The sequence below is a fragment of the Dasypus novemcinctus genome, chromosome 27, assembly GCF_030445035.2.
Source record: "Dasypus novemcinctus isolate mDasNov1 chromosome 27, mDasNov1.1.hap2, whole genome shotgun sequence".
NCBI lineage: Eukaryota > Metazoa > Chordata > Mammalia > Cingulata > Dasypodidae > Dasypus > Dasypus novemcinctus.
This window is the reverse complement of record NC_080699.1, coordinates 2304950-2324221: the sequence shown is the minus strand read 5'-3', so window position 1 is coordinate 2324221 and position 19272 is coordinate 2304950. Positions and strand designations below refer to the sequence as shown.

General features: G+C 38.5%; 1 protein-coding gene across 2 annotated transcripts in view; it reads right to left on the bottom strand.

Moving 5' to 3' along the window:
• Window positions 1-604: 604 nt before the first annotated feature.
• The window catches only part of CEP57 (centrosomal protein 57), a 43430-nt gene continuing 24762 nt past the window's right edge, over window positions 605-19272 (bottom strand). The window contains exons 3-11 of one of the 2 annotated variants that reach the window (XM_058289025.2): window positions 15631-15810; window positions 15206-15327; window positions 12453-12569; window positions 11764-11841; window positions 9659-9766; window positions 9084-9161; window positions 4077-4318; window positions 3384-3528; window positions 605-1878 (exon numbers count right to left, since the gene is read on the bottom strand). In XM_058289025.2, the coding sequence (XP_058145008.1) occupies window positions 1645-1878; window positions 3384-3528; window positions 4077-4318; window positions 9084-9161; window positions 9659-9766; window positions 11764-11841; window positions 12453-12569; window positions 15206-15327; window positions 15631-15810 (1304 nt within the window). In that variant the 3' untranslated portion in view covers window positions 605-1644. The remainder of the gene's footprint in view (window positions 1879-3383; window positions 3529-4076; window positions 4319-9083; window positions 9162-9658; window positions 9767-11763; window positions 11842-12452; window positions 12570-15205; window positions 15328-15630; window positions 15811-19272) is intronic. The other variant, XM_058289026.2, reaches the window with a different exon arrangement.

Sequence of the window (19272 nt, the reverse complement as noted above, 5' to 3'; positions counted from 1 at the left end):
TATTTCAGTTTGACTCCTAGCTGGGCGGCAGGTGGACATTACCACCTTTAAGCAACTCTTCTCAATTAGGGCCTGCAGCCCCTACAACCCAAGCCAGTCACACAGCCGTGGCCCGAAAGAACACAGAGATGATGGCTGAGATGTGAGAAATGCTTTCCGTTTCTGCAGGTAAGTGATCTCACCTTCCTTCAGTCTCTCGTAATTAGTTGACGCTTAAGACATGCTCAAAATATTACATGTGCAAACAGCTTACATATTTCAAGAAATTTACAAGTATCCCAAATGAAGAACACCGACTGGAGAATTAGTTCAGAGAGGCATGACCAGCCTCGTGCTCAGGATGCCCACCGTCAGGCTGGCTGCAGCGCAGGCACAGACGGGAGCCCTGCCACCGCCGTCAGACTCAGCCGCACTCCTCCAGCAGCGCACCACAGGCCCCGAGTCTTTGTGGGCTCTCTAAGCACGAGAATGGCAAACAAATTATGTACTAAACGCCAATATATTCTTCTTTTTTAGGTGTTCATGTCTTATTTGGCAGTTTTTTTTTTTTTGAGATTACAACAAATATGCCTTTACTAACAGGCTGTTAAGGAAAGTTTCAGTGTTTCCTTAAAACAAGCTGCTTTATTGAACTTCAGTGGCAAATTCATAAAAAGTTAACATGTTGATCTACTCAGAATTATGATTTACAGTAACATGACAATCGTGTATGAACAGGTAATACCACATCCATGCTGTACACCAATAAAAAATATCCAAGGGGTTCAAGTTTCAGATTAAAAACCATAATGCCTTGACTGAATAGCATAATTACAAACAGGTATTATTTAAAAATAGGAAATGTATATGCTTTACCATACTCCCCTCCCTTTCTAAACACTTTATTTCAAAATCTCATTTACTTCATTAACAGTGTTTATACTTTTAAGAAAAATTAGAACTCATAATTTTTACATGTAGCTGACCTTAAAATGATTGCTTGTCTTTCTGTTCTTTTAACAGTGGATTAAAAAGCAGTACACGTGTATACACTAATCAATGTTTGGATTACCAAAAAACCAAAATAGGGAGGGTAAACACAGAGTAGGAAGTTAGTTATTTTTACTTAGCCTCTGAGAAGATACCAATGGAGGGATTGAAAGGAGTCATATTAAATATGTATAAATATTTAAATACAGAAAATCTCCACCAACAGCCAAAATCAAGTATATTTTAATGGTGTAGTAGAAAAGGAAAATGGGCACTTCATTACAGGGAAAGATTTAAAAACGAGACTTTTCAAGCAAACACTTCCTTTGGGACAGTCTCATATTTTGATAATTTAGATATATTAAATTTTTAAAAAATCACACAGTAAAAAAAATTGGTAATTTGTTTACAAAGTGCAATATATAAGTAAAACAAATCCATCTCAAACAAAGAGGAGGAGTATGTGTGGCTTCTCAGCCTTTAAAAATCCCCTGGTTTCCATTTAAATGGTTTAATAAGCCTTTCCTGCTTAACCCAAGCAGCCTTTGAAGCTTGAGCCCCTTAACACCTGCTATTAATTCCAACAGAAGAGAGTATGAGACCTGGAAAGTAACTTGTCAACATCTGATTGATGAGGTACAGATTATCTGAATAAAATTTATGGCCTGGTACCAGTCAGTAATCCCAACACAAACTACTGCTTTGTAATGAATTCTGTATGGTTTGCATGTCCTTCAATAACTGAAGATTTTTCTTGCTCTTTTCTCCAGGTCTCAGCTTGGCAGAGTCCTTTTTGTTTGTGGTCCCCGTGGTTCCAGAAGAACGGCTGCTGCTGTTTCCTTCCTCATCAAGAGGCTTTTTGGTGACTCTTGATTCCTTTTTTTGCTTCTCTATCTTCTGTTTCTCTAGCTATACCAAATAACCAAGGCAGGGGGGGAAAGGAGAGATGAATGAAAATATTCTCTTCTGACAACCAATACCTTTAGCTCTTATTAACTACAACTCCAATAGTACACTCTAGCTATTTTAAAAGGCTTAAAAAATCCATTGTCCTTGTCATTTAATAGTCCTTAAAACCAATTTTTTTCTTTGAGCACCGAAAGAAGAATCTGGGGCACTACAAAATTATGTAATGCCAGCCCTCCAAGAGCTTATAACATGTAACAATCTACAGAGAAGCAAGCAAGACCAAACGCATCAATTCTGGGGCTACGCAAGTGCTGCCAGAGCACAGTGGAGGGTGAATGAGGGCTCATGGAGGAGGCAAAAACAGAACTGAAAGGCAGAAAGGATTTTACAGATGAAGGGCAGGAGAAAGGCATTCTAGAACTGAGCAGGCAAAGAAGCATGTTCCAGATTCATGAAGAGATGTATTAATTACTATAAATGATTTTGTTTTATTCTTCTTTCATTATTTTTAGAGTAGTTTAATTTAAAATAGGAAGCTTTATTTTTACTTTGGCTAAATGGCCACTGGCATGTTGGTGTTCCATCAGAGAATTAAAGTCTAAGGTATAAGAAACAGATTATACCAGTAATTCCTCCTGGAATCCCTCGCCTGTCTTTCCTTGGACACGCACTGTGGCTGTGGTGGTGGGTCCCAGCTCTGCCGTGAGCTGGCATTTCTTGTGCCCACCTCCCAGGCTCTGCATCGCTAAGATGTGAATGACTTACCCCAAGAATTCAGTTAACAGCACCCTAGCACCTGCAGCCTGGGCCTGCAACATGCAGACTGCAGAGAAACGGCAGCCAAGCCTCTTCTGCCCCGTCCTTCTTTACTCCTCTCCCAGCACATCAACTTATCCAAAGAAACCTGCTACTTCTACTCCTAAGACGTCACTCAAAGCCGCCCACCCTCCAAGCCCGCAGCCTCTGTCACAGCTCCCGTGACCACGGCCTCTGTCCAGCAGAGGCCAGGGTAGCGGTTCCTGCCCCAGCGGTCAGCGTGCTCCTGAGTACAGGAATGGCTGCTACTTCCGGGATGAAAAACCTTGAGTGTTATTTCCCACTGCAAATTAGTAGACACTAAATAAATGGTTGTTTTACTTATTTAATAAAATTAGTAAGGCTAAGTATAAATTTGTTTTCACATTTTTATACCTGACATTCCTTTAGAAATTTAAGTATTTCCAGGTGTTCTTTAAAAGACTTGAGCAAACTCAGAAATTAATCATGCAAGTTTATTCATATGATAGAAGATAAAAGTATTAAATATATATCTGAAATAAAATCTACTCTAATTATAACAATCTTCTTTTCTTGCTTGCTTAACACAATTCTTAATTAATTTACTAAGTGTCTTTAGTAAAGATATGATACACTTACAGTGTTATCCAACTAATATATTTGGAAGGAAAAAAAAGTTTATTTTTTAAAAATCTTAAGAAACTTGAAGGAAATAAAAATTGAGTTACCTGGGCTTGATATTTTCGAACTTTAGTTATTTGATTGGCTTTTGCCTCCATTCTTCCCACTAATGTCTCCAGTTCACATTCTAAGTCTTCTTTCAGCTCCACAGTTGGTGACTCCTGGATAAGTTTTGTTAGTTGCTGGTGATCACTACACAAAGCAGAGCGGGGTGAGGTTCAGTTTCCTTAGTTTTGTGGCTAGGTCCTCTCTATGTCTCACTCACCATTGGGCTACTACTCGGGGCATTAAAAAAGGCTGTTTTTTCATAACACAACAAATTTTCAATTATCAGTGATAGTTTTAAAAGTTCAAGAAAGGCACTGGAAATAAATGGAAAAAGTTCTTAATTTCAAAGAGCTAATCATTTATAGTTCTGCTTTCCCTTCTAGATTATTCTAGAGAAGGATCGTGTTCTTTAAACACTGACACCCTTAATTTAGATTAATTTAGGTTTATGTTACCTAAGTTCCAGCACCCAAACATGGAAATAACATTTAGATGTCGACCTTGGTACTCAGTGTATGTAACTGCTAGGAAAGGGAAAGGGTCACTCATACTCAGTTCTGTCACATCTCAGTCACTTGCTGCAAGGACTGTGCTCAGCAACTCCTTGCTGAACACACAATAGGGAGGATTAATAAAGTCAAGAAATTAAAAACACAAGGTTTAGAAGTAAATGTAGCAACACCAGCACTCACAAGCTCATCTGCCCAAACTCGTCCTGTAGCGTCTGGAGGACGTCTGCCAGCTCCTCGCCAACGCTGCCGCAGGAGGGGGGCCTTCCCGCCAGCCTCTTGCTCTTCCCGCTTCGCGAGGACACCTGCTTTGCCAAAGGAACACTGCTGACGACTCGGTCATTGCACAAGGCTTTACTGTGCTGCTTCATCAGATGCAAGACATGCTGGACGTTGGCTACCACGGCGTGGCTAGGGCTGGTGGACTGGGGAGAGAAAAACCACACAAGCAAGTGACATCACTTGATCTCGGCACCCATTTCTAGTGGCCATAGGAAGAAAACCTGAGCTGGTCTCTCTGCCCCCAATCTCATCCATCTGTCTCTAACCCCAGGGCCATCACCTTTCCTCCTAAAAGATGATTCTGATCATATTCTATTTGAAATTCTTTGACGTAAACCTACTGACTGTAATAGTCAGACTCCTTGGCATGGTATAGAAACCCTGTAACTGCATCTTAACATTCTCTGGCATCACATCCCACCATCTCCTAATTTCTATTAGGACAAACCATATTTGCAGGACATACTGTTTCTTTTGTGTGGCAACTTTTACACCATTTTTTAAAACCCAGTTCAAATATATCATTTTAAAGGGTCCCTTAAAACTCCAAGGCAGTTAAATGGTCCATTCTCAGCTCACCTATAGCACTTCCTACGTATGTCTATCATACCATTTACCACAATATATTGTAATTGTATTTGCAAATCTACTTCACCTATTAATCAATGTACTTCCAGAATGCCATCATCTAGGTGTCATGCTTCAAATGCAGATTCCAAGGCAGCACTCCAAACTCAGTGCGCCCTCAATCAATCCACCAGTCGATTCTGATCAGCCAGATTTGGAAACTGCCATCTAACCTAATCAGATGCTCTATGTATCCTAGTTTTTACTGTTAGGTAGCAAACTGAATTCAGCAACATATGAAAATTACACACCACATCTAAGTAGGGTTTATTTCAGATGTACAAGACCGCTTCAATATTTGAAAGTCAATATTAATCTAGTGCATCAGCACATAAAGGAAATCACATGATCAGATCATTTGATGATGAAAAAGCAAATGACAAAATCCAACACACTTTCAAGGTATAAACACTCAGCATACTAGGAACAGAAGGAAATGTCAAGTGAATAAAACATGTGCAAAAGACCAACAGCTAATATCATACTTACAGTATGATCAGTAAAAAGGAGAGGATCTCACCACTTTTACGTAATACAGTACTGAAAAGTCTAGCCAACACATTAAGCAAGAAAGGAAATAAAAGGCATACAAATTGTGACAAAGAAATAAAACTGTCCCAAGAAAAGTTAAAATCAATTCCTAAGATTTAAGTGAATTTAGCATAGTTGCAGGATACAAGATACATACAAAAACCAACTACTTTTTATATACTAATAGTAACCACACAGAAACCAAAGTAAAAACTTTAGTCCATGTATAGTCATTCAAAAAACAGAATACTTGGGCATGAATCTAATAAAACAGGTTTAGGATGTGTATGCTGACAAATGTAAGAACAATGATGAAAGATATCAAAGATCTAAATAAATAAAAGACACGCTGAGTTCCTGGGCTAGAAGACTCAGTAATGAGTGTCAGTCTCCCCAAAATGATCTACAGATTTAATGAAATTCCTATCAAAATTTCAGCAATATACTTTTGTAGATACAGATGGGTCATAGATTTAAATGTAAAATGTAAGACTTTAACTTTCAAGATGAAAACAAAGGAGAAAATCCTTAGGACTCAGACATGACACCAAAAGTAAATCCAGAAGAAAAAAAAAATCCAACACCAAACTAGATCTCATTAAAATGAAAACTTCTGATTTACCCAAGATTTAAGATGAAAAGATAAGCTACAGACTAAGAGATGAAACGACTCATATCTAGACTATATAAAGAACTCATAAAATTCAACAGTAAAAAAAGCAATCCAATTTAAAAATGGGTAAGAGACATAAAACCAGACATTTTGCCCAAAAAGGATGGACAGTGGCAAGTAAGCACATGAAAAGATGTTCATTAGCCACCAGGGAAATGCAAACTAAAACCCCAGTGGGATACCACTGCTATCTTACCAGAGCAGCTAAAATCAAGAATGACAATACCAAAAGCTGGTTAAGGTTGCAGAGAAACTGGTTGGGATATAAAATGGAATAGATATTCTGGAAAATAATTTGGACAGTTCTTAAACACAAAACATACATTAACCATATGAGCCAGTAACCACACTCCTGGACATTTATCCCAGAGAAATGAAAGTTATATCCACACAAAAACATGTGCATGAACGTGCACACCTGTTCATTTGTAAAATTAGCCAAAAACTGGCAACAACCTAAATGTCCTTCAATGGGTAGAAGGCTAAACAAACCACAGAACACTAGTCAGTAACAAAAAGGAAAGAACAAAGGACACATGTGCCAACCCGATGGCACACACAGGCACCGTGCCAAGTCAAAATGTTCATCTAAAAAGGTCACATATGCCTGAATCCATTTAAATGTCATTCTTGAAATGACAAAATCACAGAGATGATGTGGTATTACAGCTACAAATCTAAACATAACAAGACTGCACAGAACTACACACAAATATACAAGTGCTTGAAAAACTACAGAAATGTGGATGAGGTCTGTGGACTGTACCAATGCCAATTTCCTGATTTTGATACTATACTACAGTTATAGAAGATTTTATCATTGAGGGAAAACTGAGTAAAGGACACCTGGGAAATTTCTGTAGTATTTTTCTACTTCCTATGAACCCATAAGCACTTAAAAGCAAATCCATTTTTTTAAAATAAAAAGATAACTAAAAATTATATAGTAGTGATATACATTCTCCCTTCCAAGTAGCAATGCCATCTATACCTTAATTAGCAAGAACCAATGTAATTTATCTCTTAACCACTCTCCATGTTGCTAGACCTATTTGCTTCACGGAGGAGAGTGTGTAGCGTGGGGATCTCCATTCTGCTCACAGCTTGCATGGGGATTCACTCCATTAATTGCCTATGTGCACACTGAATAAACGATGTGTGTAGTTTTTGAAATTCTTTTTCCTGTTGCTTTCTTCTGATTGTATTTATTAAAACAATTTTCTGTCTGTTGAATGTAGTAAAAAAAAAAACCTCTTATGCCTTTTTTATTTCATTTTTGTAGCAATCCATTTTTACTGCATTTTACAAAGGTACTGATCTATACAAAGTAGAATTAAAAGTACAAACTGGTCCTTCACAAATAGTTTTGAGAAAACACTCAGCTAGTTGACTTGAATAAGCCTTCCTAAAGAGTACACATGAAGAGCCAATAGCTTCAAAAGGAGAGACCAGGTTGAAAAGACCTATATTTGGACCTGTCCTGTTCAACTTATCAAAGCCTTCCCTGAGGCGATCAAATTCGGGGACCGCAGATCTGGGGACACTGGAAGATTGAATTCTGTTCTACTGCGGGACAGGGTCAATCTATTCCATTCAAGTTTCACTTCATTAAAAATTTTGTACTACAGACAGACTGACAAACAAATCAGCTCCACAAGTAAAGGACTTAGCGAGGCTGATGCAGTTACAGGAAAAGACCTGTTACTTCAACTGACTCTAGAATCTCTGGGTGAAAAGGATCACGTGGCTGTGTGCCCCCTCCCATTAATATGATGCCAAGCTGAATTAACAGACGTTCTAGAACATGACAAAGACGCTCCTGTATGCTAGACCATGTTAGAGAACTATGCTCAGTTTAGACGGTAACAAGGTGGTGAAGAAACTTAAAAATCACACCTTATGCTGTGTAGGAAAAACGAGGTATTTCTAACCTAGAAAAGAATGAGGCAACAGGATAAAGCTACCTTCAAAATTTTTAAGTTTTCAGTAGTCAAGGGTTCATTTGTTTTGAGGAGATCTCTGAAGACAGAACTAGGGCCAATGAGAAGAATGCACAAGCGGGCGAGTTCAACTCAGGCTAAGGAGGGTCCACACAAAGCTGTCCCGCATGTGCTGGGCTGAGGTGGACAAGGCCCCAGCAGGAGACACTCAGAGCAGACGCCACAGTCTGGGTGTTACAGAATGGAAACACTGTGGAGACGGTACTCGCTCAAGGGGCCCCACGGTACCCTGAGACCACGGCACTTAAAGGCCTTTCGTGTGCCACACCACAAAATTCTCATTCCGGTTAGTGGTGAGGCTTGGGAAGGTGCCTTCTTCAAAGCGCACGCTTGCTCAGACTCTGATAACCACAGGAGCTGATAATGTTTCTCTCCCAACCCAAAGATTTTATGGTGAAACAGAGTCTGGTAAGTGCAAGCAATGAAGGAATAACATCAAAAGATAGTCTAAAACCCAAGAAGAGATTAAATTTAGGGCAAAGTATAACATGGAGCCAATGGAATTTTCTTAAAAGTGATCTGTACCTCACGTATCTATAAAAAGCACAGAAAAAGCTAGGAAATAGTTCATTTCTCAAGTGTTTACTAAGGTTTAAAGTAAATAAATAAAACAAATAAAATGAAAACTCAAAAGAACATCTCTTCCCCAAGCCTTTCAAGCTCACAATCTGGCTGGGACTTCAAGGGCATCTACACATGAAACAATCAGTGAAACAGCTCATGGAAAAGAAGCATAAACCAGCAGGGCGGATCCTGAAGTCCAGTGCTACCACCCGTGCTGCTCATCTCCTCCTCCCCTACTGGCAGCCACGCCGGCTCCAAACTTTGTTCATGACTTCTCTGGCTTTGTTCAGGACTTCTCCTCCACACAGACTCAGTCTGCTCTAAAGTGTCCTTTCACGCTCCCCTCTTCCCATAAAACCTTCCTCCATCTCATTCCAATTCTTAAATCGCTATGAGCCACACTGTTAAAGGGAGGAGAAAAACATTTCCACCATTTACAGGCACACAGCAGATGACTAAACACAATTCAAAGATCTAAGTTCTAAAAAAAAATCCAACATTCTGACAACTCACCTTTCCAGCTACAAATGGCATATCACCCAAGCATAATCTATAATGTGGCTGTACAGGAAAACAGTTCCTAGAACCTCTCTGAAAGGAAAGAAGAACAATTACATGTTGATAAAAACTGACTATAGACAATCTTAACATTCACTTTACCTCTGGGCAGCTACCTGCCTTATCTATATTGACATTATGGTCTCGAGCTCCTAATAATACTTGCCAACATATATCCAGTACTAAGAAAGGCTAGGAAAGAAAAAAATGGTATCCAACCAAGAAGCAGTTGCATTCAAAGGAGAGAAAAATATATATACACTAAAAGCATTTAAGAGCAAAAGGTAGAGGGGAATACTGAATAATACTAACATTTGTACAGTGCACTGTCGTTTCAATTTATTACCTCACCATCAGGGTAAAATTCAGAAGTAGCTATTACTTATATCTGCTTATCTAATGAAGAAACTGAGAATGAATGAGATTTACTTTCCCAACATTGCAGTACCACACAGTTTATAAACATTTTCACATAAACAATATCAAACAATAATCAGCACACTGACTTATTTGGGTCTCTGTTTCCATACCTTTTCTGGTGGCTTTGACTTCTTTTTTTTAATTTTTCTTGTACTGGGAACATACGGAGATGCTTTTTCTTCTAAGATAAGTCTATTTGTTTCTAGACCGGTCTGCAACTAGGAAAAAGAGTAGAGCCTAATGTTTATGACATAGAAATAAAAGCTATCGTTCAAATGTGAGATTTGCCACCTGAACACCAGTAAAAACCAACAGGATTATCTGAGTGAAAACACACAATCTTCGTATAACTGTCTGAAACCAATATGTCAGCATCTGTCAACTCTTCTAAATCAATACACCAGTCTTTATCTTGCACTACTGTGTTATAATTCCAAACTGATGCTTTAGTATTTTATTCTTTTCACAAACAGCATCTACCATGGTATCAAGCACAAAGCAGCCACTCCTTCATTTTAAACTCAAGCACTTAACTATAAGAAAAATGATCTGGAAATAATAAATATCCTAGAATAGTGGTTTTCAAACCTGCCTATGTATCAAAATTGTCTGGAGTTTTCAAGAAAAATTCAGATAGTCAGGTTTTTCCCTAGACACGATGATTTTAAACATTCCAAGGTTGGTGAAATTCATTTAAAATATGTTTTAAAAGTTCCATAGGAAAGTATGAAAGAGCTAGAACAAACGCTCAGAAACACTGGATGGTGCAAAGAAATCCTGTGATCACTAGAAGTGACTGGATACGAGCAAATGCACAGAGAACTGTCACTCTAGAAGAGTTAAGATGCCAATGAGTGCCAACAGCATACAAAAAACAAATTTCTGCGTATTTTAACTTCTACCTTATTTAGTACTTCCCAGTAATTATTTCCTATTGATAGATTTCTAACATTCTAACAGGTTTCCTTATCTTTTACTTACTTTGGTTAAATGACTTGCTCTAGGATACACAGTAAGGCCTGAAACTGCGTATCCCTACCCATTGTTCTTCCACTACAATAATGCTCCCATCAGAGCTCAAAACCTACAGTATTACGTGATCAGCAATAATCGATTTAGCTGAACTGGGTTGAACTGTGTCCCACAAAACGATACGCTCAAGGCCTAACCCTCGCAACCTGTCGCTACGACCTTCATGGGAATCGGCCCGCGTGACCAGGTGGGTCCTTAACCCCGCGTGAGTGGCGCCTCCGGAGGGAAGGAGCACACACGTGCAGGGGACAGCAGCACGGCCAACAGAGGCAGGACCGGCGAGGCCGGCGGAGGCCAGGAGGGCGCGTGGCCCTGCCGACCCCTGCCCGCTGCCCGCCCTGCCCAGCCGCCTCAGGCCCACAGCTCTGCTGTTCTAAGCCACCCAGTTTCTGGCACTTTGTTATAACAGACAGCCCTAGAAAACGACGTCAGTATCTGCTGGTGGTCAGAGAGAAAGCCAAGTGGCTATGTGACTCAGAAGGTGTATGGAGGGAACAAAATAGAAACCTACAAATTGTTCATAAGGCAAATATTTAATATTTAGAGAAGGAAAATGTATCAGGCTTAACAATATGTTAAGTTGATGAATTCACAGATGTCCTGAAAGACAGTAACAAGGATGTGATAATAAACTGCTTATGTTCCTGCGATTGCATATATATGAAGTGAGCCTGGGACACTGCTGGCCTCTGACCACAGACTGACTGGCAGAGGCTCCCACCTGCTTGTTTTGGAATGAAGCCCTGCTTCTTGTGCTAATATCATAATGAAAGAAGACAATGCAAACATTATGAACCTTAAAGCCCTGGGAAGGTGGAGAGCATCTGGGAGGTTTCTGAGCAAACGCTAAGGGAAGAGTCTTCGTTATAAACAGGGGTACTTTACGAGTCTATAAATAAGCCTCTTTACCTTCTAGAAAGGTGGTTCTGATTGGTATATATAAAGTCAGTGTTTTTTTGGTGAACCTACACTGCCTCACCTTCCCTACCTGGTGGCCACGGTGTCAAGAATTGCTCAAATTTTACTCTTTCACTGTAAAAATACATGTCTGTGATTTTTTGCATTAAGCTAAGGACTTTTTTCTACACTAGAAATAATCTGGGGCTGTCTGGATGTAATCTTTCTCACTGCATGAAGAGCAGCGAGAAGCCTGAGGCACCCACCTGCTTCCCTGGCACCTTACCTGGGCTGCCTTAACTTGCATACGTTTCCTTTCCTGCTCTTCTTCACGGAGTTTTGCTTCCAACTCTTCCATTTTTTTCTAGTGATAAAAACATTAAAAAATGATTATAGTGGGAGAAAAATGTCTCAGTGTCTACTGGTAAAATTTTAACCTAGCAGCACAGGAACATGTCTTACGTTTTAGCATGATATGTCAAAACTGGTGAGTTTACTCTAGGAATGGTTCTAGGCTTGCCAGCACCCACGACACTCTCCCTTATGATCAATTATTAGTTGACTGTGAGGTAGCTGTGAGGTAGGTGGACAGAATTATGGGTAAAATCTATGGCTGAAGAACAGAAGTCTGTGTGATGGGAAACAGGCTACATGGAGGCTAAATCTGCAATTTTAGGACATAGTTAATGCCACTGAGACTAAGTGAATCAATTAAATTAGAACTAGTTCAGAGAACAGTTTAAAACAAGTCATCCATGACTTAAGGATATTCAGCATTTTCACCAAGAACTCACTCCTCATACCCACAGACTGTAAAAGTGAACATTCTCTCCAAATGTTTCTTTTTTTAAACTCCTATGTATTTCTTTGCAGCACGTTCACCTTTTATTTCAATAAATATTCAGGAACTTAAAAAAATCAATTTACAAAGAAACGGGTGTAACTGTGTTAATAGTAAAGCAGACGCTCACTGACTTCTGCAAGGGCCTGCATGGTGGTCAGCTTGTTATACTCCTGCTCAAGAAGATCCAACTTCTCAAGCTGGCTCTGAACATGTGTTTGATCATGTTGTCGTTCTCTTTCTAGGGAAACCTGGGAAACAACATTAAATAGAGCATGACAATCTGATAATCAAAACTCTAAAAAATCAATGAACACTAATAGTATCTCAGAATACACTATATGCGATTTGTCTAGCTTTCCATGCAACAACTTAAGATGCCATAGATGATTTCTAGGAAAACAATAATAAAATGAAACGACAGGAATATCAATAAATACAAGTATAATCTTGTTTTTACTCTGTACTATTATTTCTATATAGGGAGACTATGTATCCCAGCAGAGTAGGGATTTTCTGGACACATATATACTACGCACACACACATTCAATTAGTCTGGTTCCCTTTAAGGAATCTCCTAAAACAACAATTATGGCTTTGTTATTTTTCATTTACACCACTTCTAAATCCTATGTGAAACATTTTTTTTTAGTTTCTTTCCAGGTTTAGGGTGGAGGATTTGAAAAGATTTCCACCTATAGGAATTTAAGGACGGAGTCACAGGGTAAACCATTAAATTAGTAAGCTGAAATATGCTAAACTGAGTTCTCTTGGTAAAAAACCTGCCCTTGTAAATACAGTATCTTCATAATCAAGTAAACAGAAATAGGATATCATACAAGTAGAACTTTAAAAATGACAAAGTCATACAAGTCAATAATTATTAATAGTTTGTATGCACTACTAGACATTTTAGTGGATAACGATAGCTCTTAAAAGAATATATTAACTTAAAATTGGCACAAATCGTGTTTAATTTCCAATATTGGAACTACTATTATTACACTACTCTTATTAAAGGTGCTATTTAAAATAATGGCTATAATCCAAAAACTTCTATTACACGCATGTAACTGCCATCTCCTGGATATATTAGTCAACACTGCTTAGAGTTGTTGTACAGAAGCTTTGCTACCTGAGCACTGGAAGCTCCCAATTAAGAAAATGCCTGAACATGGTCTTTTGCAATTTCAAGTCAATGTGGAGGATTGAATTAACCCTCCCACCTTCCCAAGAACAGCAATAAATTTTTACATAGCAAATTTGGAAGCAAGAAAGGGACCTCTCTAGACACCAAAAACAAAAAGGATCTCAAAGGCGGTGCAGTGAGGAAATACTGAAGTCAGATTTCACGGGGCCGTACAGGAGCCTTGGTATGTAAGACGTGAGTGGACACAATGCAAAATCTCTGGCATGTACAAGCTGGATGATATAAGAACCCCAAGCCAATAAATTAACATCAATCTGGACCAGAACCAGAGAAACCCATCAAGTTTCAACAATAATGGCAAATTCATAGCTACCGGATAAGGCTGGTTATACAACTTAGAAAGTGTGAGATTCTCAAGGCAAACAACTCTTAAATGAGTTCACCATAAAAAATCAATTACCATAAGGAAACAAAACACCATAGAAGAGAATTAGCAGATGCAACAAATGAGAGGATTAACATTCAGAGAACTTCAGATACATTTTTAAAAGTTGAGAAATGTTCACAATGTTCAAAAAGATAAAAGGAGTGAAATCCATAAATAGCACCTTATAAATAACCAAAATAGGTGAACTGAAAAAGACCCAATTAGAAATGAAAAAATATTATCACTGAAATAAACTCAATGTACAATTTAGAACGTTATAATGTGTGTAAGAATTACAGAGGCATCCTCTCAATTATTGTCATACATATATATTCAATTATTTCTTTTAAGTCTAATCTCTCCAGCTAGGACTGGAAGCAGACGGAGGGCAGGAAGTATTCATATTTCTTTCTTATACTGTACTGTCCAGTATATTAAGCATGTAGGAAGTTTTCACATTTTTCATAGTAAAGCTAAGATGCCCAGAAATGGTGGTTTTTGTGATAAACTCAAATTCCAGATTCATAATAGGGAGAGGGATGTTTTAAAAAATATATTCATGACTGATAATGCACAAATTTTCTAACAAATGTGCAGATTACTTAAATACAAAGATATCTGGTATGACCCAGCAAAACATTTTTGCTAAAAAAGCTATTGTTTTACAAAGTGTGAAAAACTCTTAAATCTATTTCACTTGAGCCATTAAACAAGAGGAATATATTATGATTATTCAGTTTAAAATGTAGGATCGAAGCTAAAATGACTTTAAAAGATCACAGAACTAATTGTGGAGCTGAGTCTTGAATCCATATCTTTTAATTTCGAATCCTATTACTTACCATCTTGTTAGGATTGACTCAACTACAAACTAGGTAACTCCAACAGCCTTTTTCCCATTTTTTTAAGTAAAACTCTATCAAATACAAAATAATTAAGACAGCCAGTTAAACCTTCAGACACCATAACTGATCCCGAGTAATGTCAATCCTGGACTAGTCCACCGTACAAAAGCAGAAGCTACCAAAGCTGTGTGCAGATGACACAGTAGTGTGCAAGGGCGAGCCAGAGGGAACTCCTTATAGCTGAGCAGAAAAAAAAAATCAATAGTTCACTTTTTCTTCAAATCTTATTCTAGTAGTTTTACAAAATGAACTGATGCTAGTAACACTATCCACAAGGACTTAAGGTTACTTAAGATAAAATCAGACATGATCATTCTAAGTCTTCACAAGGAAAAATGTCTTTATTGTAGCTTCATTTTCTCCATTACTCAGCTGTTCTTGAGTATGAATCTGAGGAGTCATACCTGTTTCTCTAATACAGATGTCCTCTCCATTTCTGCATGCTTTATCATATTTCTCATGTATTCCAATTGTTTCTCTAAAAGATTACACTTATTTTCTGCAGCTAACAACTGAGATGTTAGTTCTAAAAAGAATATACAAGAGAAGTAGAAATTAGCTCACCCATGTAACAGTTTTTTTTTTTAACAAGCTATTTGAAGAGAAACTGAATCTATTACTTTCCAGTAGCCCTGGAAACCTTTTCAGGTTATTCTTTTTGTATACGCTAGTCCATTCTGCCTTGCAGTCAGTCAGTAAATGCCTGAATGTGCCTGAGTACAATGCAATTTTAAGGTACCCTAAGAAAAGACTAATGTGTAATTGCTTTTAGAATATTTTATAGTACCTATTTTGATATATATTTCTTTTTCTTCATAATTAAAAATACCTTGATTGTGCTTTGATTCTTCATTCTTTGAATTCTCCCTTTCTTGTATCTGTTCATCCAGTACTTTTTTATATTCAATTGTTTCTCTAGACAAGGTTTTCACACTTTCTTCTGCCTGAATTCTTTCAAGTTCCAAACGTCGAATCTTTTCTTGAAGATTCTTCAGAGCAGAAAAAATGGCTGCCAAATACAAACACAGATACTATAACAATATAAAAGAAATATCACTCAAAAAGAATAAGCTTATTTACATAAAAAATAAATGTGATGGATTCAGTGAAAATTCATTCTTTGAATACAAAAAGTTAATCATGTGAATGTGGTTAAAAAGGAGGGAGTTTAGGTTTTTTATGTGCTATTAAAATAAAATTTTTAAAATAACAAAAAAATTGTAATTGGTTTTTTTTTTAGATCCACTTAAAGAATATTTTTTGAATCTCTGAAATGTGCTAGGAACTCAAGTAAAAAACCCTAATAACTATGGTAAAAACACCTAAAACATTTTTATAATATGATAAAAAGATATTTAGCTAAGTATACAAAATTTATAACTGTCCCAAAGTACAATTACTTTCTTAATCTTTTTCTCTTCTATTAATAGGATTACAGGCAGAATCCACTATCTGAGTTATGGCCGCAAGGAAGCCCAAGCCCACGATATGACACACTGGCAGAAAAGACAGAGGGCTGCACTGCACATGTGCCTCAGGCTCATCTTCTTGCCAGGGGGCTCAACTTCTCACGACTACCAGCCAATGAGAGCCTATGTGCAAGATCTGTACAAGGTGGTTTGTACTTTGGTTTCTTTCTTTCTTAGCTCCTGGCATTCAAGGAAATCTCAGTCAAGTAACAAGCTGTATCCAAACTGAAGGAACTGACAGCTCAGGGAGTAAATCCCAGAGTTAAGACTTTAAAATATTAAAATGTACTGTGTATGGGAAACGGACTTGGCCCAGTGGTTAGGGCGTCCGTCTACCACATGGGAGGTCCGCGGTTGAAACCCCGGGCCTCCTTGACCCGTGTGGAGCTGGCCCATGCGCAGTGCTGATGCGCGCAAGGAGTGCCCTGCCATGCAGGGGTGCCCCCCGTGTAGGGGAGCCCCACGCGCAAGGAGTGCACCCGTAAGGAGAGCCGCCCAGCGGGAAAGAAAGTGCAGCCTGCCCAGGAATGGCGCCGCCCACACTTCCCATGCCGCTGACAGACAACAGAAGCGGACAAAGAAACAAGACACAGCAAATAGACACAAAGAACAGACAACGGGGGAGGAGGGGCGGGAATAAATAAATAAATCTTAAAAAAAAAAAAAACCTTTAAAAAATAAAATAAAATAAAATAAAATGTACAGTGTACAACAAAAGAGTATAAGAAAAAAAAAAAGGAAATGATGACCATGAAAAAGAAGGAGATAAAAATGAAAACAAACAAACAAAAAGAACAAACAAAAAACACCCACAAAGAAAACCACACTTTGGACACACTGGAAAAAGACTTTAATAATATGCTCAAGGAGAAAAAGGACACCACGGAGAAAGAATTAAAAGTTATCAGGAAAAAAATGAATGAATATAAGGATCTCAATAGAGACAAAATTTTAAAAGGATCCAAACAGATACTATAGTTGAAGACCACAGTAACTGAAATGAAAAATTCCACAGAGGAGTTGAACAGCAGATTGGAGCAGGGCAAAAGAATCAGTGAATCTGAAGAACAGACAACTGAAATGATTCAGACTGAGGAGCAAAAAGAAAAAGGAGTAAGAAAAGCATAAGAGAGAATAAGAAACCTGTTAGAATCCAACAAGCATAATATTATTTGAATTATGGGAGTCCCAGAAGGAGAAAAGAGAAGGGGGCAGAAGGACTATTAAAGAAATATGAGAGCACTTGCCCAACTTAAAGGAAAACATGAACATATGCATTTAAGAAACTCAACAAGCCCCAAACAGAATAAAGTCAAAAGAGAACGATGCCTAAAACACAGCAGTCAAACTGTCCAATGCCAAGGACAAGGAGAATGTCCAGAAAACTGTAAGAGAAAAGCACTGTGGTATGTACAAAGATACCCCAATAAGATTAAATGCTGATTTCTCACCAAAAACCATGAAGGCAAGAAGACAGTGGGACAAAACATTTAAAAAGCTGAAGAGACAACTGCCAACCCAGTGTTTTACGCCCAGTGAGATTGTCTTTAAAAAATGAGGGTGAGATTAAGACAGTCCCAGATAAACAAAGGCTGGGAACCCTGTCCCCACAGAGCCTGGCTCACAGGCTGTGCTGCGGAGGACTCCTTCGCTGTCCTGCTGGACTGTGCTTCTTGGTTTGTAACTCCACTGTTAGCTCCATATGGTTTCTAAATGCAAATACACAGAAAGTACTGATAACTTTGATGGTTTTGCACATACAATGTATAATGATATGACCTGTAGCAAGTACAACAAAAAGGTGGAGAAAGAGAGGTATGAACAGTGTCTGTGTATGCTACTGGTACTAAAATGGCATCAAATCAAACATGATTGTATAGATTTCCATGTTAAACTTAAGCCCCATGATAACAGCAAGAAAATAGGGAGCGGGTGTGGCTCAAGCAGTTGAGCACCCACCTCCCACACGGGAGGTCCCAGGTTCAGTGCCTGGTGAGGGAAAAGGAAACAATGAGCAGATAGACGAGGGAGCCACTGGGGGGTGGGGGTGGAAAACAGTGAATAAAAGTCTTAGAAAAAACAAACACAATATTACAGTTAGGGATTTAAAGAAAAAAAAGCATATGAAAAATATATACTCAAAATACTAGAAATGACTCACATTGGTACAATACCAAAAACAAATACATATGAAAGTAAACATCCATGGAAAAAAGAACCAATAGCAAAAAAGCAGACAAAAGGTATGAATTATCAGTAGTTACCTTAAATGTAAATGAATTAAATTCTCCAGCTGAAGGCAGAGATTGGCAGAATAGATTAAAAAAGCCCCAACTATATACTATTTATAAGAGATTCACCTTAAATTCAAGGCATAAGGTGAAAATGAAAGGAGGGGGAAAATATACCATATAATAGGTAACCAAAAGAAAGCTGGGGTAGCTATGCTAATATCAGATAAACTTTAAGTCAACAACTGTTATGAACAATTTCATTACTTCAAAAATAAATTGTTCTGGGAAGCGGACTTGGCTCAACAGATAGAGCGTCCGCCTACCACATGGGAGGTCCAGGGTTCAAACCCAGGGCCTCCTGGCCGTGTGGTGAGCTGGCCCACGCGCAGTGCTGATGTGCTCAAGGAGTGCTGTGCCACACAGGGGTGTCCCCCGCATAGGGGAGCCCCACGTGCAAGGAGTGTGCCCCATAAGGAGAGCCGCCCCACACAATAAAAGCGCAGCCCGCCCACGAGTGGCGCTGCCTACACAGAGAATTGATGCAGCAAGATGATGCAACAAAAAGAGATACAGATCCCCAGTGCCACTGACAACACAGGCGGACACAGAGGAAAGAAAGTGCAGTGAGTGGACACAGAGCAGACAACGGGGGGGAGGGGGAGAAGGGGAGAGAAATAAATAAAAAATAAATAAATCTTACAAAAAAAAAATTGCTCTAAAAACATTTTGTGAATTTGTTACTGAAATTATCAAATACTGTAATACTGA